At 40.1% G+C, this 24,688-nt stretch overlaps 2 protein-coding genes across 2 annotated transcripts; both read left to right on the top strand.

Moving 5' to 3' along the window:
• Nucleotides 1-1,276: 1,276 nt before the first annotated feature.
• Nucleotides 1,277-11,180, top strand: LOC107832869 (GTPase IMAP family member 4-like). Its single transcript, XM_016666612.1, has 5 exons — nt 1,277-1,433; nt 2,528-2,629; nt 3,989-4,060; nt 7,099-7,194; nt 9,375-11,180. Exons 1-5 carry the CDS (start codon nt 1,376-1,378, stop codon nt 10,718-10,720), a joined length of 1,674 nt encoding a protein of 557 aa, XP_016522098.1. The 5' UTR covers nt 1,277-1,375; the 3' UTR covers nt 10,721-11,180.
• Nucleotides 11,181-16,425: 5,245 nt separating this feature from the next.
• Nucleotides 16,426-24,406, top strand: LOC103131387 (GTPase IMAP family member 8-like). Its single transcript, XM_007543018.2, has 3 exons — nt 16,426-17,817; nt 18,463-19,674; nt 21,308-24,406. Exons 1-3 carry the CDS (start codon nt 17,211-17,213, stop codon nt 22,873-22,875), a joined length of 3,387 nt encoding a protein of 1,128 aa, XP_007543080.2. The 5' UTR covers nt 16,426-17,210; the 3' UTR covers nt 22,876-24,406.
• Nucleotides 24,407-24,688: the final 282 nt, after the last annotated feature.

Genomic DNA, 24,688 nt, shown 5'->3' with positions numbered 1-24,688 from the left:
CATCACTCTCAAGGTCTTCTACCACTTTGCCCCACTTTACCTGTCCCATATCCTCCACATTCACACACCCTCCCGCTCCCCTGAGCTCATCCTCCTCCATTCACCTCTGTGTCCTGTCACCTCAGTACAATGGGGGCAGAGCCTTCTCTTAGTCTGCTTCCCAGCTCTGGAATCACTTGCTAATTGAAATGCATAACACTGACTCACTTCGTCAGTTCAAAAACCACCTCAAAGCTTATCTTTTCAAAACTGCATATTCTCTGTAATGTTTGATTTATGTACATTATGGATTGTTGGTTTATTGTTATGTTGTTTGTGTCTTGTTTATAAGGCATCCCTCAGTGTTTCAAAAGTAACTATAAATCAAATGCATTACTATAATAATAATAATAATAATAATAATAATAATAATAATAAAATTATTATTATTATTATTATTAAAGGCTCTGTTTATACTGTAACCCTAATTGAAAGTGTCCAGGAATTACAGATTGAATAACTATATGAATCATGCCATCCCATCCATGGACGGGTGCTGGGCAGTCCACAGTTATTGAAGATGGTGATGGTTGTTGACAGAAAAGGTTTTCTGTAGCAGTCTATACTGCACTAAACCTGAAGATGCTGATTTTATGCAAATTTCACCAAAAGGTGAGGTATAAAATGGTATTTTCTAGAAAGAAACATTTCTTACAGTTCATATCAAAATTTGTGCATTTCAGGTGAACATTTTCTACTGTCGGTAGGTCACTTAGCATTAGTTTGGTTTGGTCTTAGGTTGACATGTTTTTTATATGTATAATTGACAGGGGTAAACTGGAACAAACGGTGAGCCAAAATGAATGAAAACAATAAGCTTCAATTTAAAAAAAGCATATTTGTTGGACTATTGTATCCCACTAATACAGGCTGTTTACCATGCAATAAATGTGCTGCTACAGAATAAGGTTTGTATTGGTGAGAGAGTAAACTGACCCAGATTTTCCTAGTGACCATAGTGTTCAGAAATAGCAAGCTGCCATGGCAACAAATACACTCTGAACCTGATCTGCTAAAGGTTTGTGTGTATGAAAAGAAGCAAAAACTTGGTATCATGTGTAAACCAGATCTACAGACAACACACAAACAATATTGCATAGCAAAATGAGGAGAATTGCAGGTGTACTAAATTTACCATGTCTGCCTGCATGATTACGCAAAACATACAATGATAATCAGAAAGCCCATTTGCAGGAAATGCAAATGTAATGACTTACTAACTACTCTGCTTACATCATTGAAAAAAGCATGCTGCAGGAATACCTAAAGACATTTTTGTGAACTTGTAGCCCCTGCAGACCAGCAGCTGCAGCAACCAGGCCAGATAGAAGTAAGGATGCACCAGATGGTACAACCAAGCAGAAGCTTTAAAGCCACCCAGTTAACAAGGACAGGTAAGATTCCTCTATCACTAAACATCAAAATGAATTTTATGGTGTAAATATTGTCTGATAAAATGTTCCCAGAGACTACTGAACAATTTAACATCAACAAATTTAATCTGCTCTGGTTAGAAAACTTTCTAAAAAGAATAGATTGATCCAAAAGTTATTAAGATGAGAGAGGGACAAATAAGACCAGAATTACATGTTGATGCTGTAAAAAATTAAATGGTGCCATGACTGAATTCATAAAGCAATATTTATCTTTGAATGGAAACAGCATTTTAAATGCAAGAATGTAGACTAACTATTAATTTTGATCAATATGTTTCTTTCTCATTGGAAGCAATATTGTTTTGGAATTGATCATCTTGCATCTTATGGATAATCTAACGACAAGAATTTCCAAATTGCGGAAGAGCTAGCTCCACTCCCTCACAGAGCAAATAAATATCTTTGCCTTCAACCCCACATCCCCAACTACACCATTTCTGTTCTTGATGATCAATTTCTATATGTTCCACTGATCTTGTGGTATTCGCCTGGTTTAGCTCTGCCATTTATACTGCTAAATGTAAGAGCTATGATCTGCTGCGACAGTTCATATAGCTTCCTGTTAAAAATCTTGTGGTACTGTGTCATCAAGCTTAGATGCTTTGTCTCAATTCGAGTTGACAACTAAACGTAATGATGGTCATATTTCTTTATTTTATTTTGGTTGGCCCACTCTGTCTAGCTTCAGGTACAAAATAATCTGTACACATTTTGTTTCTGGCATGGGCTCAGTGAAGTTGGCTAATTGTTACTTTTTCTGATTTATATTTATTTGTTGCTCCTCCCTGAAGAGCTCTGGTGTCCCCAAAAGCACTAGAGTAATGTGATGGCAAGGAAGCCATTCTTATTAAATAGTTGGAACTCATTATGAAAGCTGTTCAGCAGCTATAGCTAATATTTGATGGCTATAATGCAGTTAAAATAGTTCTACATTTGTTATTGAAATATATATATGTGTATATATATCTTTTAACGTTCTTTTTTTTTTTGTAAAATTTGAAAAAAAAAAAAAAAAACAGCATCAGCATCTAAAGCAGTTTGTGCTCTTGAAGTCTCTCAGTATCAGAAGCAGCAGCCAGCAGTCCTGGCCTACCGGCAAAGCATGAGACAAAAACCATCAGTAGGCCCAAAACCCTTCATTCCGGGGAGCACAGGTAAGATTATTGGATTGACTACTGAAAAGTGTTACACAATGATAAAGGAAGAGGAATAAATATGACTTTTTTCAGAAGAAGGATCCAAAAACTATACAAGTTAATTCTTGAGTCCTAATCAGAGGCAATCCTAGTCCGTTTGTTGGGCGAACCACCATTCTCCGCGAAGGAGGCAGGGGGGTTTTTAGTGTTGGTGTGATGGTCATCTGTGTCTGTGTCATTTAGTTTGCTTCTTTATTTTGCAAAACCTTATTTTATACACATATTTAGGCAAAGCAAAACTACGCAAAAAAATCCTCGTAAAAGCACACGTCCAGACAGCACAGGGTAAAAAAAAGTTCAATGGATTGGTTTGGATCTGAAAGATCCAACTGACCGATGAACTAGTGCATATTTCTCTGTAGAACCGGACCAGGAGGACTTTGTGAGGTTGTGCATTCAGACCCCAGCGGGCAAAGTGCTGGTAATTTAAGTCGAGTCGTTTAATTTCATTTATTATAAGTTACATCAGTGGTTTTTGTCACGAAGAAAAATTTAGATGCGTTCAAATGCTTTATGTGTGATGGGATCTGGATTCACAGTTCAACCAGGTGAATAAAAATAAATAATAAAAATGCATCTGAATAGCCTATGTTAATATGATTATAATTTGACAGGTAAAAATAGTATATGACAATTTTTTTTATATTGTCGGTCAAAATGAGGGAGAACAAACAGGTCTAGCACGACCTCTGGTGTCATTGTGAAAAATACAGGCTAGATGTTCTGCTAGACATGACCATTCATCACCTTTAACTCTGCTCCAATGTCTTCAACCTTCTGATAGGCATCAGATTGAAAATAGTTCAAGCTGGATTCTTCTGAGGGGAGAGTTTGAAGAAAGGAAAGAGCTAAATAATTTCTAAAGAAAAACACATGGAAAGCCTTAGACGCAAAACTTTATACACCCCTTGTAGAATGAGGTTGAAAGTAATCTTTTAATTTTGAGTAATTTTTCATTCTGACTGGAAACAATAATGTTTTGAAGCGGACCAATTTACATCAGATAGCAAATTTGTGGAGAAAGCTATAGCTTAGGGTGATGGCAAGGATGCCTTTCATTCCCATGATAAATAACCAAAATACCAGAGGAAACATGCAGAGAGCTGCTGAGAAGGAATAACTATTGTTTATTTGCTATAATTAAACCAGTGTTTGATTATAGCGAATAAACTGTAATCAAACATAGTTAACTATTTTAACTCTGCAGGTAAAATATTTCCACATTAATTATTGACAAGAGTATAATTAATATGTTTTTTTTTTAGTAAAAGGTGAATAAAACAGCATATATACCTAAACATTTTTGTGGTCTTATAGTTTCTAAGCAGCCACTAGTCCAGGATTTTGTCTGCCAGAACACCCAGAAACCCTTCATCTCAGGCTTGAGAGGTAAGATATTTGGATTGTCTCTTGAAAAGTGTAGAGAGATTACAGAATAATAAAGGAAGAAGAATAAATTTGATTAATTCAGAAAGCTTTCTGAATATATCAGTCCAAAGTCCAGCTATTTGATATCCTATCGGAACTATCCTATCGACCAGCGTGTGTTTTGTGAAATTTTAGACAGGATCGGAGGTGATCGGTAACAAGAATGAGTCAACACGCTGGTCTGCTAGAATAAATGTGTCTTTTATTCCCCACAGATTACAGCAAAGCAATGCTGCACAGCAAATCAATCATTCACACACTGATACATGATGCTATATATATAGTCCTCAATATATCTCTCGCTCTTACCTTGACACATGGATCGGAGAGAGCGATCCAGGCAGAGTAGCTATCAGGTGCTGGGCAGCCGTACGCCACCCACGGTAGACTCTACAAAGATGAGGGACTCCCCCGATTTTATACTCTTTAACAAACATCCTTGCGTGAGAGTGAAGAATGGCCATTTCCTCGCTCCCAGGCAGGTTCTCTCAGAATAGTACGGCCATTTCCCATTTCATATCTGACCACTTATTCCAGCCATTGTTCGAATCAGGTCAAGATGACCTCTTACTATCGAACACTGGAACTCAGAGAGCGATCAGGTTATGAAACACAGGATGAATATTCACTTGTCCATGCGTCCAAAAATACCTATCACAAACTCAGGGCATGATCAGGTTATATATCACAGATTATGAAGGTAGGTTATGAGTTACATAAAGAGTATATAAGACATTATCAAAGAACAAATATAATATTTCTATATCAACGTGTCACTGAGAAAGGTACAGGTCAAATATAAAAAAATGCTAACATTCAGCAGCTTTACTCTGCTGTACTTTGACCACCTATTTTCCCCAAAATTACTATTGACACATTTTTAAATCATGATAATCAAAGACCCCGCTGACATGGACCATAAAGAAAATAAATTAAGGTTAAAGCTGCAAGCAGCTTTGGGAGGCTCACAGCTCAGCGCTGACCTGGCTTCATGGTAACCGCAGGATCTCCATCAATGCCACCCTGCTGCCATCATCAATGCTCTCACGCTGTTCCCATACCCATCCACTAGGCAACGCGCTTGACAAATAATTCAAATCACCTTTGGTCCCATTCTGTACGAGTCCAGCTGAATGTTTTAAAAGAACACAAGAACGGCAAGCAAAAATCCCAGAATCACACGGGCTGACCTAGTGACCTGTGGAAGCCTGGGACTAATGTAACAAAAGCTACTGTCAGTAACGCACTTCACCGCCACGAACTCGGGTCCTGCTGTGCCAGACATCTGAAGTTTGCTAGAGAGCATCTGGATGTTCCAAAAGAGTATTGGGAGAATGTCATATGATCAGATGAAACCAAAGTAGACCTGTTTGGTATAAACACAACTTGTGTTTGGAGGCAAGTGAATGCTGAGTTGCATCCAAAGAACACCATACCAACTGTGAAGCACGGGGGTGGCGACATCATGCTTTGGGGCTGTTTCTCTGCAAAGGGACCAGGACGACTGGTCCGTGTACATGAAAGACTGAATGGGGGCATGTATTGTGAGATTTTGAGTGCAAACCTCCTTCCACCAGCAAAGGGCGTTGAAGATGAAACGTAGCTGGGTCTTTTAAGCCTGACAATGATCTCAAATACACCACCAGGGCAATGAAGGAGTGGCTATGTAAGAAGTATTTCAGGGTTCTGGAGTAGCCTAGACAGTCTCCAGATCTCAACCACGTAAAAAACCTTTGAAGGGAGATGAAAGTCAGTGTTGCCCGCCGCCAGCCCCAGAACATCATTGCTTTAGAGAAGATCTGCATGGAGGAATGGGCCAACATTCCAGCAACGGTGTGTGCCAACCTTGTGAAGACTTACAGAAAATGTCAACAAAGAATATATAACAAAGTATTGAGATGAACATTTGTTATTGACCAAATACTTATTTTGCACCATAATTTGCAAATAAATTCTTAGAAAATCAGACAATATGATTTTCTAGATATGTTTTCTCTTTTGTCTCACAGTTGAGGTCTACCTATGATGTCAATTACACATCTTTCTCGTCTTTTTAAATGGGAGAACTTGCACAATTGGTGGTGTTGTCTCACAATAGTATTGTGAGACAACGTAATAGTATCCCTCTCGATAATGCACTGATAAATTCTTGCGGCATAATTTAATACTGAAAGTCTTTCTTTTGGTGGCCACAGTACTTTTTGCAATGATATAAGGTTTTCCATGTATGTTAATATCTCGTTTCTGAGGTATCTGAAGTTTTATATATTTTTCTTTAGGATAGAAATGTTACACAAACCTATGTGCAAAATGCAAATCAAGACAGGCCAAACATGAGTTTTCCATCTTTTTCTATCTCTTCTGAGATATAAACAGAATTAGAATAAGAAGGAAAGAAAGAAAACATACATCCAAACTATTTGGATTTCTGAGGTATTTCCGTGGGGTAATAGTCATATCTGATCGTGTCTTTTTTGCGTTGATAGTCTGAATGGTTAATAAAGGACCATTTTCATGTGTAGTTCCTGCTCAACCTCAAACAAAAACATACAGTAAATAAATCAATTTTCAGTATGTCTTTTGCACCAAAGAGTGAATATTAACATGTTTTCAATGAGGCTCTATAAATATTTATATTTAAAATTTTAAATTGACATTTGTGACTGTATACAAAATAGACCAGGGTGTATTTGCTTATTGTGAGGGAATGCAATAAGCAAATACACCCTTCAATAACTTTTCCCCATGTTTCATAGGGGGTTCTGTAGTATTAGGAGATAAAGCTGTTGGAATAATTTTGGGGGTGCCCTAGAGTCAAATTCCAGTGTAAACCTGGCCTCTTTAGATGTTAAAGGTCATTCCCATCTGGTTTAGTGCAAATTGAATGCTGACCAGGATGGCCATGTTTATAAATGATGTTGATAAATTGTCCTATGATGACATGCAGTATTATCTGTATTTCTTATGAATAAGCAACTAAAGATTTTGTGGTCCTATAGTCTATCAACAGCAGCTACCAGTCCAGATATCTCCCAGGAAGACTGAAGAGAGGAAACCAGTGAGTGGCCTGAAAACCCTTCTGTCAAAATTGGGAGGTAAAATTCCTATCTCCTTAAATATCTTGATAAAGTATATTATAAACTATATTCTCTAAATCTGGTTTCTGAGTATTCTTCAAGTTCTTAGAATTAGGAGGCCTATATATTGAACAGACACTAAGAATTACAACTCTACTGTTGGTCAACCATAGTGTTTTACCAGGGCCGTGCAGAGGCCACTAAAGGGCACAGGTGCTCAAAAAAAAGGGCCCATCTTACCGCATTCTAGGACAGAATATTAACAAACAGCTTTCAGAGTTTAATAAACAATGATAAATTACAAAATTGTGAGATATACAATCAAAGCTAAGGAAAATCTCTATATAGAGCATACAACTATGCATATGTAAGATATTTTATTAGTAATTTTTTCTGCAGGTCTATTTTGTTATAGGAAAGTATTGCAATATTCAAACCTGCAATTCAGCAAGATATGTAAATCAGAGCTGGACCACCAGACATATTTTGTCTTTACAGAATTACATTATTAAAAAACAAGGGCCCAATGCAACCTTTTAGTGACTGTAATCTATAAAAAAGAGCTGCCTGTTTGCTGCAGTGGAGATGAAGATGGTCCATTCAGGAAAGCAGAGCTGCAACAAACTTTAAGGTGGAACTGCAGAAAAACGAAAAAAACTAAAGCAAAAATGTAATTGTTAACGCATGTCACTATGGGAAAAGCCTACTGAGTTTTGCTTAAACTTTTTTAAAATTAAAATCACCCATTTTTGTCTCATACGTACATTATGCAGTGAAGGAAATTCGAAGATCGGACATTTATCCATTATGGAGATGATCGGTTTTGGACAGGCGATGTTCCCCTATTGCATAATCAATACTGAAGAATGACTGATATCATTAACGATACAGGGAAGAAGCTTTTTATTTATCTAGCTTTGCTAGCAAAGTCGTTAGCTAGCAGCTAGCTAATAGCACAACAACAACAGCCTAATGCAGGGGTGTCAAACTCATTTTGGTTTAGGGGGCGCATACAGCTTAATCTGATCTGCAGGGGGCCACACAAGTAAACTCATTGCAAGATTAAATAGAACCAATAAAAGTGGACTTGTTGATGATTTTTATATTAAACGAATTTAACTTTTACAAAATATATTATGAATAATCTCAGTTTTTAAGAAAGGTATCTGCAATTTCAACAATACTTTTACTCAGTTAAGCATTTATTTAAGTGCATTGTGCATAAGAACTGATCTCAGTGATTGTACAATGTTGCAAAACATTTATTCACAGTTTTTGGAACTTAAAAACACTGTCCTGCATCACAAAATACCACAGACAAACATTAAGAAAAGATTTAAAATCAATTTGCAACATCTGGGAAGCAATTTGAACAAATTATCTGGCTTCACACATTTGAAATCTTAAGTGTCAGCTGTTTTAAACATACATTTGATTAAGTACATTTGTTGATGCATAAAATGCATACATATAGAAAAACATACATACATAACATGTATGTATGTTAGCATGCACGAGAAATATGAGGTTGCCAGGGCCAAAATAAAAAGCTGGTAAAGCATAGAATCAAACTTTACAGAACCGAACCTGAAGCTCAGTGCTGCCATCTGCTGTTAGTTCCGCTGCAGTGTTGCATCATGTTGTGTGCTCTGAATAAAACACAGCGCCCCTCGTGGACAGTATAGGAACTGCAGATTTTCAATTAAACGAAGTATATGTTTTTTCATGAATAATGATAATGAATATAGCCCCCGGGCCGGACTACATCGTTCGGCGGGCCGGTTCCGGCCCGCGGGCCATACTTTTGACACCCCTGGCCTAATGTCTGTATGATAAAAATACTGAATCGATAGATAAGAACAGTTTTTCCTCACCTGGCTGTCTCCTCCCCTCAGTAGTTCTTCAGAGAAAGGCAGACGCAGAGGCCTGTCAGTGTCTGTTGTATTTCATTACCTCTCTGCTTAAACCGCGACTCCGTGCTGAAGCAGAAACGATACTTCAATATTTTCCGTCATCTGACAAGAAGCAAGTCTACTCCACTTTATTCACCAATAACGTTTTAAATTCACCAAAAACTGATCTGTAATCTGAATCGTTCGCTACATTGAGCTCCAGTTAGCCGCCTTTTCTCACTGCACGAGAGGCAACTGCATCATGCGTCTCTGACTTGTTCTAATTTCATGTATTTTATCCCACAGGTGTTAAAGAGGATCCAAACAACATCAGAATAGTTCTGATTGGGAAGACCGGCAGTGGAAAGAGTTCAGCAGGAAACACCATCCTGGGAAGAAAACAGTTTGAAGCCAAACTGAGTCAAAGATCCGTCACAAAGCAATGTTTGAAGGAAAAGACTGAAATAGACGGACGGTCAGTTTTTGTGGTCGACACACCTGGACTGTTTGACAACTGTTTAAGCCCTGAAAAGATTCAGGAAGAGCTGGTGGAGTGTATAAAGCTCCTAGCTCCAGGTCCTCATGTCTTCCTGCTGGTTGTTCAGATCGGAAGATTCACACCCGAGGAGAAGGAAACGGTAGAAAATATCAAAGATATTTTTGGAAAGAATTCTGGAAAGTTCACCATCGTTCTTTTAACCGGAGGAGATTTGTTAGAGCAAAATGACCTCACTGTTGAAGATTATATTGAAAAGGAAAGTGACGAATCTTTCAAGAATTTGATTGCAGACTGTGGAGGAAGATACCATGTGTTTAAAAACAAGGATGTTGAAAATCGATCTCAGGTCAGAGATCTGATCAGAAAGATCGACAACATGGTGAAGGAAAATGGAGGAAGTTTCTACACCAATGAGATGCTGCAGGAGGCTGAAGCTGCTATACAGAAGAAAATGCAGGATATTGCAAATAAAAGAGAAGATGAAATTAATAAAAAGGTGGAAGAACTTGAAAGAAACCATGCAGCAGAAAAAGAGGCGATGAAAAAAAGACTTGAAAAAGAAATTGAACAACAGAAACAGCTACTGCAGAGTATTGGGGAAAATATCAGCAGAGAAAATGCGCAGAGAAAGAAAGAACAGGAATATAGAGAGGAAGAAGAGAGAAGGAGGGAAATAAATGAAGAAAATGAAAAGAGGAAGTTGAAGGATGAGTTGGTAGCTTTGGAGAAAAGAATGGAATCGGGATTAAAAGGTGGCATGCTTGATGAGTCCTTGGAGATAAAGAAACAAGAACTGGAAAAGAAACAAAGATTGATGGAGAAGGAACAACGAGAGTGGCGTGAAAAAAGACGTGAGGAAGAAAAACATAGAAAGTTGAGGGAGCAGATTAGAATTGTTAACCTCAAAGAAGAATATGAAAAGGAGAAAGAAAAGTATGAAAACTCTAAAAGAATTGAAGAAAATATTCGAGCAGAACTGCATGAGAAGGAGCTCAAAGAGCTGGAGGAGAAATACCAGAAAAAGCTGGAAGACATGAAAAAGAAATTCATAGAAGAAGTTAGAAAACAAGCAGAGGTGAGAGGAATGGCCAAATTTTATACTCCATTCTTAATATTCCTTAAACAATTCGACAAATCGTGCAAGCTCCAGTAATAATATGCCTATGTAAACACAGTAGTGCATGTTAGTTGTGCATTATAAAATGGTGAGGAAGCATAAGAAATTCAAAATCTCTTAAGAATGTTGAAAGTTTATTTTTTATATATTTGTTTCTTTGCCATTTCAGAGAAATATTCAGCATTTTTTTTAATCAATCAAGTATGATTATGCACTGTGTGGGTCAGAGGCAGCACAGGTGTATTGAATATAGGTGGACATAGGTGTTCATCCAGCTGTACTGGGTTCAATTCCTAAATCACAGGAATTGGTGGCTTATTATCCAGGTGACTTCCTGCATAATAATGTTGTGATGCCAAGCCTTTGTTAAAACCACGAATGATTAATTGCTTAAACTGACTGATTCTTTCATAACTGTATGTAGCTAATTTCAAAATATTTAAATTCTAAGTAATTCAGTGACTGAATTGTAATTAATATTAAAAAAAGAACTATAAACTCATCTTGAACATGCACACATATTGCACTGTTTATAGCTATAAATTTCTTATCGTTGAATGTTTAAAACATTGTGAAAATGTTGATACATGTAAATATCTAAAGTTAATTGTTAAATTCTGTTAAAACTTTTAAGTTATTTCTGCTTTCACTGTAGGAAGTTTATCTAAATCTGCTCTAAGCAGAGAGATGACATGGGGTTTAGTCTAAATTCTCTCCTTCTTAGACCCCAAACAAACGAGTTTGAAAGACAAATAACTTTTTCTTGCCTTGCTTTAATCATGTTTCCTGAATAAACATCTGTCTGTAATCTGTTTGTGATGACATCACAATGGGGCAACTTATGCGTGACTGCTGATGGAGAAGATAAGAGAAACAATAATGAACCAATAATTAATATCTTACTGAATCTGATTCACTTGTTTAAAGTTAAAGTCTGTTTTTTCTCTCATAATAATAATATTCTTTAATCCATAAAGAATTCTAGAAGTAATTTCCACCAGAAAATATACATCTAAATAAATCAAGAAAGCTTCACAATTTTAAGGTCTAAATGCAAATATTATGTACATATGTAAAGAAAGACCTCAAAGAATAATTTGTAAGTGGAACCATTGTTCTAACAGTTGCTATGCTTGAACTATTTGTGATTAAACAAAGAAAATATTATTTTTGTGTCTCGACTAATTCTTTTCTAAATCAACAGTGGAAAACACAACAAAAACTCTGGAAAGCACCTTCAGAGTGAAAAGTTCAATCTGATGTGAATTGTATAAATACACAGCTTCAGAAGGGAGGCCCAGACTTCCCTCTCCCCAGCCACTTCTTCCAGCTCCTCCGGGGGAATCCCAAGGCGTTCCCAGGCCAGCTGAGAGACATAGTCCCTCCAGCTTGTCCTGGATCTTCCCCAGGGCCTCCTCCCGGTGGGACGTGCCCGGAACACCTCACCAGGGAGGCGTCCAGGAGCCATTCTTACCATACCAGATGGCCGAGACCAGACTCTGACACCGGTCATACAGGGACCTGACAGCCTGTATCAAAGGTCCCGGTATCCCATACTCCCGGAAAACCCCCACAAAGCCCCCAGAGGGACACGGTCGAACGCCTTCTCCAAGTCCACAAAACACATGTAGACCGGTTGGGCGAACTCCCAGAACCCTCCAGGACTCTGCTGAGGGTGCCGCCCACAGAGTCAGCTGTGCACCCCCCTGGACTGGAAGCTGTTGTTTTTATCTTACAGTAGCCAACTCTCTGTTATTCCTATGTCGATTTGATACAGTAGGGGCTTCCGCACTTCCCATATCTGTGCCCTCTGTCACTTTTTTCAGCAGTTCAAACTTTAATCCAGGTGTGGCCAAAGTCGGTCCTCGTAGCCCGGCATCCTGCATGTTTTGGTTCTCTCCCTAGTGGTTGTAACAACCTCCTCATCAAGCCAGTATTCTGCTTAGCCCTTCTGTGTAAAACCAGGGAGAGAACTAAAACATGCAGGATGCCGGAACTCCAGGACCGACTTTAGGCACCTGAGCTGTGTTCAAACGCAACATGAACACTGGGACGCTCGCGCTGGGTTTACACCTGTGTGGCAGTGAAGGAGACCTGCTGCTGCTATGCAGAACTACGCAGGTGTGTTAGAATCATGGCGAGTCCTGTGCTGTAGCTCAGTTCATTCAGAAGAACAGACACAAAGTTTGGTCCAGAGTCGCCAACGACAACAAGGTGTCTGTGACCTTTGATCCAGAACGACCAAAGATCGTCATCAGCGGGGCTCGACTTGATGCCCACAGAGCCAGATCCATCCTCCAACAACTGACCTCTGCTCTCTTTGCTGACACCTTAACTGTGGACAAACCTGGAGCAAAGAAGTCATCCAGCTTTAGTGGCTTTGATTCCTGCAGCAGCGACTCCACCAGAACCAGAACCAGAACCAAACATAGAGAAGCAGCTTTCAGCTTCTATGCACCACAAATCTGGAACAAACCTCCAGAAAACAACCAGAAAACCGAAGAACGGTCGAAACCCTGAGTTTCTTTAAATCCACACTAAAACCTGCTGGTTGGAGTTGATGAGAAACGTAATAAATAAAACAAACATAATAAATGAAACATAATAAATAAAACAAACAAAATAAATGAAACATAATAAATAAAACAAACAAAATAAATGAAACATAATAAATAAAACAAACATAATAAATGAAACATAATAAATGAAACTGATCAATAATCTGATGTGTAAAGATGATTTTGATCTTGACTCAACAAAACATGTTTGTTAAACTGGTTTCTGAACTTGTGACTGTTTGATGCTTTTATGACATTTTTCTGCTGTTTTTATGATGTTTGTTCAGTTATAAACCGATCATCATCCTGAGTCCTGGCTCCGACCCGGTTCAGGTTCTGAAGACATCAAAGTGAAATCTCAGGGTTTAGTCGATTTTCTCAGGAGTTTCTGGGTCCAGTCTGGTACCAGCAGGTCGGTAACGAAGCTCCGCCTCCCAGCAGGAAACCAGAGCGAAGCGGCTGGAGCACAAGCATGAAAACAGCCAGAAATATTAAAAATATCAATCAGGATGTTTATAATCCCTGGTTTTACAGGGAGGATGATGAAATGAAACAAATTCCAGGTTTTGATTCATAACTGCAGATTGGTCTCTCTAGTGAAACTAAAACTTTTAATTATGAAATAATGAGAAAAAAGATGAAACTTTATTAAATATCTAAACTGATACGACTAAAATCTGGGAGAGACAGATTGTTTCAGGGCTGCAGAGCAGAACATTAATAATTAATCTGATGCTGAAACATTAGAAAAGTTTCAGGTGAAGATGAAGGTGAGTCTGTGAGGCGTTCAGGTGGAACAGCAGGAAACGTCCCAGAATGCATCACTGCTAAAAAAGATTTCTGTAACTGTTGAACTTCCTCTGCTGGTCGGTTAAATTGGCTCCAAGCTGTGGCTCCGTTCAGGGCCACACAAAATCCTCCTGAGGGCCACAGACGGCCCCCGTGCCTCAGTTTGGACACCACTTTAAAAACGCTGCTGATTTTTCTTTATTTTCTTCATAAATGTTATAAAGTTTAATAAATCTGGGATCATATTCCTGTTCAGTGTTTCCATCAGCTGCAGGTCTGATTATTATAGATAAATATAAATAACATTGATTTAAATCATGAAAAATAAAAACGTTTCCTCTCAGACGCCGGCCTCTGATTGGTCGGTTTCACTGTCCCTGTGTCTCCTAAGCCCCGCCTCCTGTGACCTTTGACCTCCTGTCAGGCAGATCTTTGGTGAAGTTGAACATGGAGTCAAAATGATGTTACAACAATTTCTGGTGAGTTTATTCAAATTAAATCTTAATAATTAAAATATTAAATGAAAACTTTTAAAATCTTTTCTAACTTCTGCAGCTTTTTTTCTGTTTGATTTTGTGTCTGAATTTTCTCTGGTTTGGATCCAAAATCATCTCCAGAACTTTATTCCTTCTCCTAGAATCAGATGGAAACATGAAGAACAAATCGACTTGTTTCTGTTTTCGTCTTCATAATCAAAGTTCAAACAGAAACAGAATCAACAGCAAAACAGCTTCTTATAGCATCAATAAAACTGAATTATAAAGTCAGATGAATGCAATAAACAGAACCAGAGACTGAAGGTCAGATCAGAGTTCAGTCCGTCTGTCAGCAGGGAAAACCGACATGAATTTGTCTGAACTTATGATTTAAATGATGGATTATTGATTCAGCTCTCAGTTTAATTCAACGTCTGCATGTCCAGACAGCCGGTGAGTCTGTAGACCAGATCCTCCAGAGTTCAGTTTGCAGGTTTGATCATTTTTATTGTTGAAACTTTGGCTAATGAAAATCTGAAATCATCTAAAATTCTGATTTATGGAGTTCTGATCCACAACCAACTTCTGCATGTTGGGATGAGGAGAAAAATGTCACCTTACCTGAGAAATATTAACAATTAATGGGGATCCTTTGAAATGAAATGAAATGAAATGAAATTTATTCGAACATGATACAAATACAAATATAAAAATAAAATAGTGCCCAGTAACAAGAAGTGCATAAAAAAGAAGAGAAAATACAGATTTTTTGTTTCAGTTAAAAAATAAATAAATAAATAAATAAATAAATCTGTATTTCAAAATAAAAGCATAATTCAGGAGAGTTTTTCTTCTCCAGGATGTTTTTCAAACACATCTGAGACGCTGACAGGTTAAACATTTAAATAATTACTTAATAAAAGCTCATTTTATCAGTTCAGAACCTTTGATATTGTAAATTTAAATATTTCTGTTTGCTCAGTTTCTCCTCGTCGTTTCCTGAAGGATCATGATGGATGAAGCAGCTGGTGAGTTCAGACTGTCTCTCTATTTAAACAGATCTATGTACATTCTGTTTCTCATATATCTACTCTGATCAGGCATAACATTATGACCACCTGCCTAAAATCTGTTGGTATTATCCACGTCACCTGTCAGCGGTCATAATGTTCTGCCTGATATCACAGCTTCTGTTAGTTTAAACAGACCTTAATACAAATGATTAAAACTTGTATTTCCTGAACTCTGTTTTACCTGCAGAGTTAAAGAAAATCAGATTTTCTGACCTGAATCTTCAGTTTTTACACTTTTTAAAATGTTTGTGATCCTAAATTCTCCAAAATGTTTTTAAATTATCTTCTTGCTTTATTTCAGTGATTATTCGATCATAACTTCTGTTTCCAAATGCATCAACATTTATTCCAGTTTGCTGCTGGTAAAAAACCTGCATCTGGAAAAAAATGAGATGTCAGCATGAAAACATGTCACTGCGCCCTCTAGTGTTGAAAAGGATCAACAGCAACAAAAACCGAGAATGGCTGCAAAGTCACAGAGATCGTCTCCACCCTGATTTTATAGAGTCCAGCTTTATTGGCTTTCTATGACGTCACATAAACTTCCCATAATGCATCTGAATGACCTAACAGAAAACTCTCTCTCTCTCTCTCTCTCTCTTTCTCTCTCTCTCTCAGTTTTTTATGATGTGCCTCGTTCGGCCAGCAGAGGTCTCCCTCTGACCTGTAAGTCCTGATCTGACATGTTTCTGCAGCTGATGATCCATCTGCAGGTTTTGGTGTTTATCTGGGTTTCTGAAGCTTTTCCTGAATGTGAAAACAGGAAGTGTTGCCCTGAATGCAGGTGTGTGTGTCTCAGATGTGTGTGTGTGTGTGTCTCAGGTGTGTGTGTCTCAGGTGTGTGTGTGTCTCAGGTGTGTGTGTCTCAGGTGTGTGTGTCTCAGGTGTGTGTGTCTCAGGTGTGTTAAAACTGGAGACTCACTGCTGCTGGACTCCTGAACCACAAAGCTGTTAGTTTCTGAATATAAATGAGTTGAAGTTGCTGCTACCCAGCAGTTCATCACCAACAGTGAATGACTGACTTTTGGACTTGATAAAGTTCTGCACAAGTTCAGACTGTTAACTTTTCTCATCCTCAGTTTCTTGGTCTAAGCAGTTTATCAGTGAATCTTTATCAGTGAGAGGAAAATGACTGTATCGTCACAGCAAAGTACAGAAAATCCACAAATCCCCCAAAAGGAGTAAAACATTAAAACATTATTATAAACATAAACTAACATTTAGCTAAAACTGGGAGGAAGTCGCCTCTTCAGCCTCAGGTGGATCATAAGAATGATGCTAAGACACGTTGGGCAACATTTATGTCTTTAGGCTGTCAGCCTCTGTTGAAACCAATAGGCTTTAATCTATATTCATATTTCTATAATTTTCCTAATCTCACATGTGGCAGTGGCAGCCATTTTGGCTAGTTACCATTTACCATGGATATCTAGTTTCAGTGGAGCATCTGAACTGTTGATGTAAATAAACTGAACTGGTTTGTTGTTGGGCTCCTCTGGTTGTTGCTCCACTTACACTAGTTGGCCAGTAGGTGGCACTACATGCACACAGACTCCAATCAGAACCTGCGCAGATGCAAACAAAGCTTCTGAAATGTTGCCAACATGAATGAAGGACCAGAAACTGGACAATGTTTCTCAGTTTCCTGTCTTGTTCTTCAGTTTCCCCACTGAAGATCATTCTGATGGGGAACAGCTGGTCTTCAAGGAGCCAGGTTGGAAACTCCCTACTGGGACAATCCCAGTTCAACACCGAGGTGGAACCAGAAACCTGCCTGAGTTTCAGAGGACAGCTGATGGGGAAAGGCCTGGTCATCGTCAACACTCCCAATCTGCTGCTGCCCAACATCTCCCAGTTCCACCTGATGGAGCACATCGAACGCTGCATGAGACTTTCTGCTCCTGGACCTCATCTGTTCCTGCTGGTTCTGCAGCCTGAGAGCTTCACAGAGGACCACAGAGACAGGCTCTGCAGGATCCTGGAGCATATCAGTGACCAGTCCTTTGCTCACTCGCTGGTTCTGAAGACACCCAGAGAGACTCCCGGACAAAACCCTGCCAGTCTGGGGGCCCTAGAGGCCATGGTGAGGAACTGCAGAGGAGAGTTTCTGTGGAGGAGGACCACCAAACTCTCTGACATCTGGCAGTTTTTGGAAAAAACTCTGACAGAGAACAGAGGACGACGAGTCAGCTCAGAGAAATTTGAGGAACAGACATCGATGGACCCCCAGGTTTCCAGTGAGTATGGAACGAGTTTCCTTTGTTACATGAAACTTCATTCCTTCATTAAACCAGAATTGGCCATTATTGATTCATTGGTAAAAATAGGCACCATGTTTTGGTTTTTGTCTTTAATTAGACCAGAAGTAAAACTGAAACTAACTCCAGAGTTTAAAATTGGCAGAGAAATTTCAAATATGTTTAAAACAGCAGCAGTAGACCAAAGTGCTTCACAATTTACACCAAACATCATGACATGAAACAGAGATTAAAACAATAAAATGCAGATTTTAAACAGCAAACAGGAAATAAATTGAGTAAAAGTATCAGAAAAACAGCAAGTCAAGTTCACTACAAGACAATAAAAATATGTTTTTGAAAGATATTAAAGTCAAGATGACTGTCTACTGTTATACTAGCAGGTTAAACTAGCAGGTTAAACTAGCAGGTTAGGCTAGCAGGTTATGCTAGCAGGTTAAACTAGCAGGTTAAGCTATCAGGTTATGCTAGCAGGTTATGCTAGCAGGTTATGCTACTTGGTTGTTAATTGAAGTTTTTTCAACAAGTTTATACTCTAGATCCATTCTCTCTCTATACCTTATTGATAAACTGATTGTTTCTATTTTGGTCTAAACTGTTTTTTGTTGGTTTGTTGTGTTTCAGGTTCTGCCTTCAGAATAGTTCTGTTTGGGAAAAGTGAAGAGATGAAGACTAAACTGGGGAACTTTCTCCTTGGTAAAGGCCGAGAGCATTTCCATAAGACGTCTTCTCCAAAATGTGCAGCTGCTAATGGAGAGTGGAGAGGATATTCACTGACGGTGGTTAAAACTCCAAACTTCTTCCACATGTCTGAGAGAAAAATCAAAGCAGAAATGAAGGAGTGTGTGAGACTCTGTGATCCTGGACCAAACGTCCTTCTGCTGCTGGTCAAACCTTCATCATTCTCACAGAGGAAGAGTCAAAGCCTCACAGCCGTCCACAGTTTGCTCGGACCGGAAGCTCTGCAGCACTCGCTGGTGGTCAAGACCCACGAACAGATCGAATCTGGGCCAGTCAAGCAGCTCATCAGAGACTGTGATGAACGGCAGTACAACATGCATGAAGACGACCAGAGGGCATTAATGAGGAAGGTGAAGGCCACCGTGCAGCTCAACAAGGGAGTCTACCTCACCTTCGCTGGAGAGAACATGGACCCAGAACCTGGACCTCACAGGAGAACCTTAAACCTGGTTCTGTGTGGGACCAGAGACGCTGAGAAGGCCTCACTAGCGAAGGCCGTTTTGGGCCAGACAGAGCTTCACTCGGTCTCCAACCCTTCAGACATCATCATGAACCAAGGAGAGGTGTGTGGCCGTTGGGTCTCCATTCTGGAGATGCCTTCACTGTACAGAAAAGCTCAGCAGGAAGTGATGGAGGAATCCTTCAGGTGTGTCTCCCTCTGTGACCCTGAGGGTGTCCACGCCTTCATCCTGGTCCTACCTGTGGGTCCCCTCACTGATGAAGACAAGGGAGAGTTACACACCATCCAGGACACATTCAGCTCCAGAGTCAATGACTTCACCATGATCCTGTTCGCTGTGGAGTCGGATCCTGCAGCTCCAGCTGTCACCGACTTCATCAGGGAAAGCAGAGGCGTCCAGGATCTCTGCCGGAGCTGCGGAGGAAGATATGTGGTTCTGAACGTCAAGGACAGGCAGAAGATCCCAGAGCTGCTGCGTGTCGTAGAGAAAAACATCATGTCTGAAGACGAGCAACACGGATACACAGCCAAAATACACGCCAACGCTCAAGCAGAAAAAATCTGGGAAAAAGATAAAAACATTGTTCATCTGGAGGAAGAAGTTCAGAACCTCAAGAGGAAAACCAACATCAGCAGTGAGTGAGATCCAGTCATTAAAAACAAATACTGAGTTTTCCATCGATCAGAAAGATCTGATCTATGACACGTTTTAGAATTACTTCATTCCAACCTCATGTGGAAAAACTCATTAAACTCATTATACAAAGAAAACGTAGAAAAGGGTGAAAAACAAAGTCCAGTCCAGAACCTCCTTTAGCAGGTAGAACCTCCTCCATCTGCAGTCAGGCTCATTAGAATCTCACATTTCAGCAACAAGGCAGTTCAAAGTGCTTTAAGTGATAAATACAAAACACAATAAACAACAAAATCCTCCCATTACGTTACTTTGCATCGGCTCTCCTGGAAGATTTTGAAAAGGGAGAATCAGGAAGGAAATTCAAACTATTCAAGTCTGAATGAAGATGCACTATTCCCATGGCCTCCAGGGGGCAGCAGAGGCTGTAATGCTGCTCACCCCTGTGTACTCAGAGGGCAGTCGACCTCCTGGTGGAGGAGTTTACCTTTTATCTGTCGACCCACTGATGTGGCTAAACCAGATAAATCTAAAAGCAAAGTTAGCTGTGCTAACCGGCTTAAAGCATCAACAATAGTGCTGCTACAGCTAAGCTGCACAAACATGGTATTTAGCAGATGCTAATGCTAAAGTGTGTTAATTGCCCTAACAACCTGAGAAGGTCTATCGTATCTGTTTCTTCTTCCCGTTAAATCAGTTTGGTGTTTGGAGGCCTAAACAAAAACTCACCAAACTCGGCAGACGATCAGAACTGGGTGAAAATTACATATTTTAATAGTTTCACAAAGTCAGAACAGGAATGGCTCAGCAGCGCCCCCTGGCAGCTTTCAAACACCCTTTGCATTGACCTAACTTTATTGAACAGCTATTTGGTGCACTTGTGGAAATCCCCAAGACTTTACACCAGTGGAGCCCAAAGTGGGTCCTGGAGGCATCCTGCATGTTTTATTCTCTCCCTGGTTTAACACACCTGGTTCAAATGATGGATCATTAGAGACCTAAGGAGGACACTGACATACTGAACAGGTCGTTACTACCAGGGAGAGAACTAAAACATGCAGGATGCTGGCCCTCCAGGACCCACTTTGGGCACCACTGGTCTACACCAACAAGAAGTCGGCCATCTTGGATTGAAGTTCCAGTTTCGAACCCATTTTGACAGTTTATAGCCTCGGCATTTGATCAAACTTCTACAGATTTCAGTCAATCGGTTTGAGACTTGATCAGTTTGCTCATGAGGCATGGCAGATTAAAAGTTTCAAAACCTTTTTGGTTTGGTGTCACAGAGACACCAAACCTTCAGGAGCTGATCCTCATCCGGTTCCTGCAGCGATCAAACCGTAGCATCACTAAATCAACACCCCTGGCAACAGGAAGTTTAATATGTTACTCTGACATCCCACATTTGACCCTCCTGACCTAATCTACATGATCTTGTGACAGAAGGTGGATAACAAGTTGCTTTAAAGCACAAAGGTTTTCCATTAATGCCCAGATTCACCTTTGAAATAAAACCCAGGGTGCATTTGGTAAACGTACATCAGAAGTTCACATCCTTTCTACTAACCTGCCCTCCTATGTTCCACTGACTCCTGAGCTTCTACTAAAAACCTGATGGCTTCTTTTCCTTCCAGGAGCCGATGAGCCGCCGACCCCAGACACTCTTAGGATCGTCCTGATCGGGAAGACCGGCTGTGGGAAGAGCTCCTCCGGAAACACCATCCTGGGAAGAGAGGAATTCAAAGCTCAAGCTCTCCAGAAGTCTGTCACCAAGTACTGCCAGAAAGCGCAGAGCGAAGTGGCCGGCCGCTCGGTCACGGTGGTTGACACGCCTGGACTGTTTGACACCAGCCTGTCCAACGAGGAGGTCAACGAGGAGATGACCAAGTGCATCAGCCTCCTGGCTCCGGGGCCACACGTCTTCCTGCTGGTGCTGCAGATCAGCAGGTTCACTGCAGAGGAGAAGGACACATTAAAACTGGTCAAGAGGGTCTTTGGAAAGACTTCTGAGAAGTTCACCATCATCCTGTTCACTAAGGGAGACTCATTAGAACATCATTCAATATCTGTAGAGGAATACATCGAGAACGGAGACGATCACATCAAGAACCTGATCGAAGACTGCGGAGGACGGTTCCACGTCTTCAACAACTACGACAAAGAAGGCAAAGCACAGCAGGTCTGTGGGCTGCTGGAAAAGATCGAGCAGATGGTGAAGAAGAACGGCGGCGGCTGCTTCACCAACGAGATGCTGAGGGAGGCCGAGGCGGCGATCCAGAAAGAGGTGGACAAAATCCTGGAACAGAAGAATGAGGAGATGCAGAAAGAGCTGCAACAGATTGAGAAACAACGGGACAAAGAAATGAAAGAGCTGCAAGAGACGATGGAGGAGCAAAAGGCAGCGCTGGCAAGTCAGAGAGAAGAAACATTAAAACAACTGGAACAAGCGAGGGTTAAAATGACCAACGAGACAGAGAGGATAAGGAAAGAGAAGGAAAAGAGGGATGAAGAGGACAGGAAGAAGAAGAGAGAGGAGGAGAAGGAAAATCAGGAGTCTGAAGCAAAACTGAAAGATTTGCAGGAAAAAATGGATTCTACAGCAGATCTGGAGAAGAAGAGTTTACTGGGACAATTCAAGGAAAGTATGAGGAAAGAGCAAGAGAACAGGAAGAAGGAGCTGAAGGAATACTGGGAACGTCGAAGGAGAGAGAATGAGAGCAGACGGAAAAAGGCTGAAATGAAACTCAAACAGCTGCAGATGTATTACGATCAGACCAAAAAGACGTCTGAACAACAGACTGAACAGGAGGACAAAAAGCTGGGAGATCTGGACGAAAAGTACGAGAAGAAAGCCGCCGACATCAGGAAGAAGTTCCAAGAGGAGGCGAGAGAGCAAGCAGAGGAGCACAACGACTTCAGGGAGAAATACACGGAAAACTTCGCTGGTCTGATGGAGGAACACCGGGAGGAAATCCAGAACCTGGAGCGGAAACACCGGATGGACATGCAGGAGAACGAGGAGAAACGGCAGAGAGAGTACAAACTGCTGGACAACCTGCTGGTCCACAAGGAGGAACGACTGAAAGAAGAGCTGGAGCACAAAGACAAGCAGCTGAGAGAAATGGAAGAGCTAAAGAACGCCCAGGAGAGAGAGCTGAAGGCGATGAAGGACAAGTACAAGAACCGATGCCTGATCGCCTGAGAGCTTCTGGTCCAGGGACCGGACCCACTTCATCGACCGGCCTGAGGATTTACAGCAACAACAACGGCTGGAGGAAGACCTGACGATGAAGGAGCTTCTCTTCAACGAGCCGCTCAGACTCTTCACACTCTGAGGATGTTACAATATTCTTCCTCAGCACGACTCTGATTTACTTTGGTCTCTTAGCAACCAGCACAGCAGGGCCTGGCGCAATCTGGAGGTGTGTGCTCTCCTGGCAGTTTCCAGTAAACTCCTTCCTGATGGACTCCAAACCGATCTGGAGGTTTAAGTTTCTCTGTTTTTGGTCAAATATATTTTGATGTTTATCATGAAGAATAAACATCAGGCTGTAATCCGGTTCAAACTGAGCAGAACTTTTCCTATCATGGATCAGAAACCTGGATCAGAAGACGGAGAGAGCAGAGAACCAGGAAGAGTTTTCAGAACCAGTAGAACCAGAAACACTGTAAAAAATCCCACCAGCTGCTGGTTAACCATGTCTGATCTGCATTTAGTGACCAGATGAGGATCCAAAACGTTCACCGAAGTGAGAGTTCTGATAAATCTTCATGATATTAAATGACAAAATGACACTTTATTATATTCACTCCTAAATGGAAACAGTTTTTCCAAAAGGTTACTTAGTAAAAGTAACTGAGTAAAGATAACTAGTTACTACCAGCTGTGGACGGTTTTACCAGAAACTGTTTCCACTAGAGAAGGACGACAGCAGGATTGTTTCTTAACTTCTTCCTGAAGCTGCAGCAGGTTAAACATGTCTGCACGTTTCTGCAGAAACTTATTGATGCATTTTTCTGATTCTTCAGCCTGTAAATCAGTCGAGTCCAGATCTGAGCTGTGGATGTGCAGCTGACCAGTCTGACCAGCTTCATCTGTTATTTAACAAACCAGCAGCTCTGACCAGCTGCACATGACTGAGTGAAATCAATATCTGAGGAGATTAATATCTGAAGAATGTGCAGAATGACCCACTAACAGAGGCTGATTATTGATTTTACATGTAATCACTATTTAATATTCAATAGTTAAACATGTTTTGTGCCAAATTAGACTTTCATCATGATGTCACACCTCATGTTTGATGGGATAAATGTTCTGAAAAGGTCGATGTCCATCTGGATCTAACTGGCCTAGTTAAAGACTTGTTCCATGTTGTAATTAAAATAAAATCTGCATCAATTCAGCTCTGAAAACCCAGGTTCTGTTGACCCAACAGAACCAGAAGACCTGATGGTGGAAACCATGAGACGGAGTCACTGCTGGACATGAAGGACATAATGGACGCTGGAGTTACTGTTGGACACACTGGACTCTCTCTACCTGAACCAACAGTCTGTCTCTGGTTTCTGCAGCAAACTGCAGTTTTAGCTCTGAATTTGAATAACTAAGAATATTCAAATCTTTTTAGATTTAAAAATCTGATAAAGTTTAATTTTATATAAACTGTTGCTGCAACCAGGAACATTTTCTGATGACAGATTCATTTATTTTTCTTTAACCCAAGAAATTATAGTTGTTTGACTTGAAAAGTGACTTTCATATTATTTAAAAAATTTCTTCCTAAATTAAATTAAAATAAATCATAATCCTGAACCAGATGTGTTTAATAATAAACCATAAACCAAGAGATGATTTCAGCGGTTTTAATCCCTGAACATGTGGAGAGACCAGGATATGAGACGTGGCGTGTTAACACTTTGTGTCTAAGAACTGATTAATATGAACTCATTCATAAATCATAAAGGATAATTTATCTGCTTTTAGAGTCTCCAGATGTTTAATAAACCACATT

Source organism: Poecilia formosa, unplaced genomic scaffold (assembly GCF_000485575.1).
Source record: "Poecilia formosa unplaced genomic scaffold, Poecilia_formosa-5.1.2 Scaffold752, whole genome shotgun sequence".
Lineage (NCBI taxonomy): Eukaryota > Metazoa > Chordata > Actinopteri > Cyprinodontiformes > Poeciliidae > Poecilia > Poecilia formosa.
Note: the sequence above shows the minus strand (reverse complement) of the source record. Positions and strands in the feature narration are given on the sequence as shown.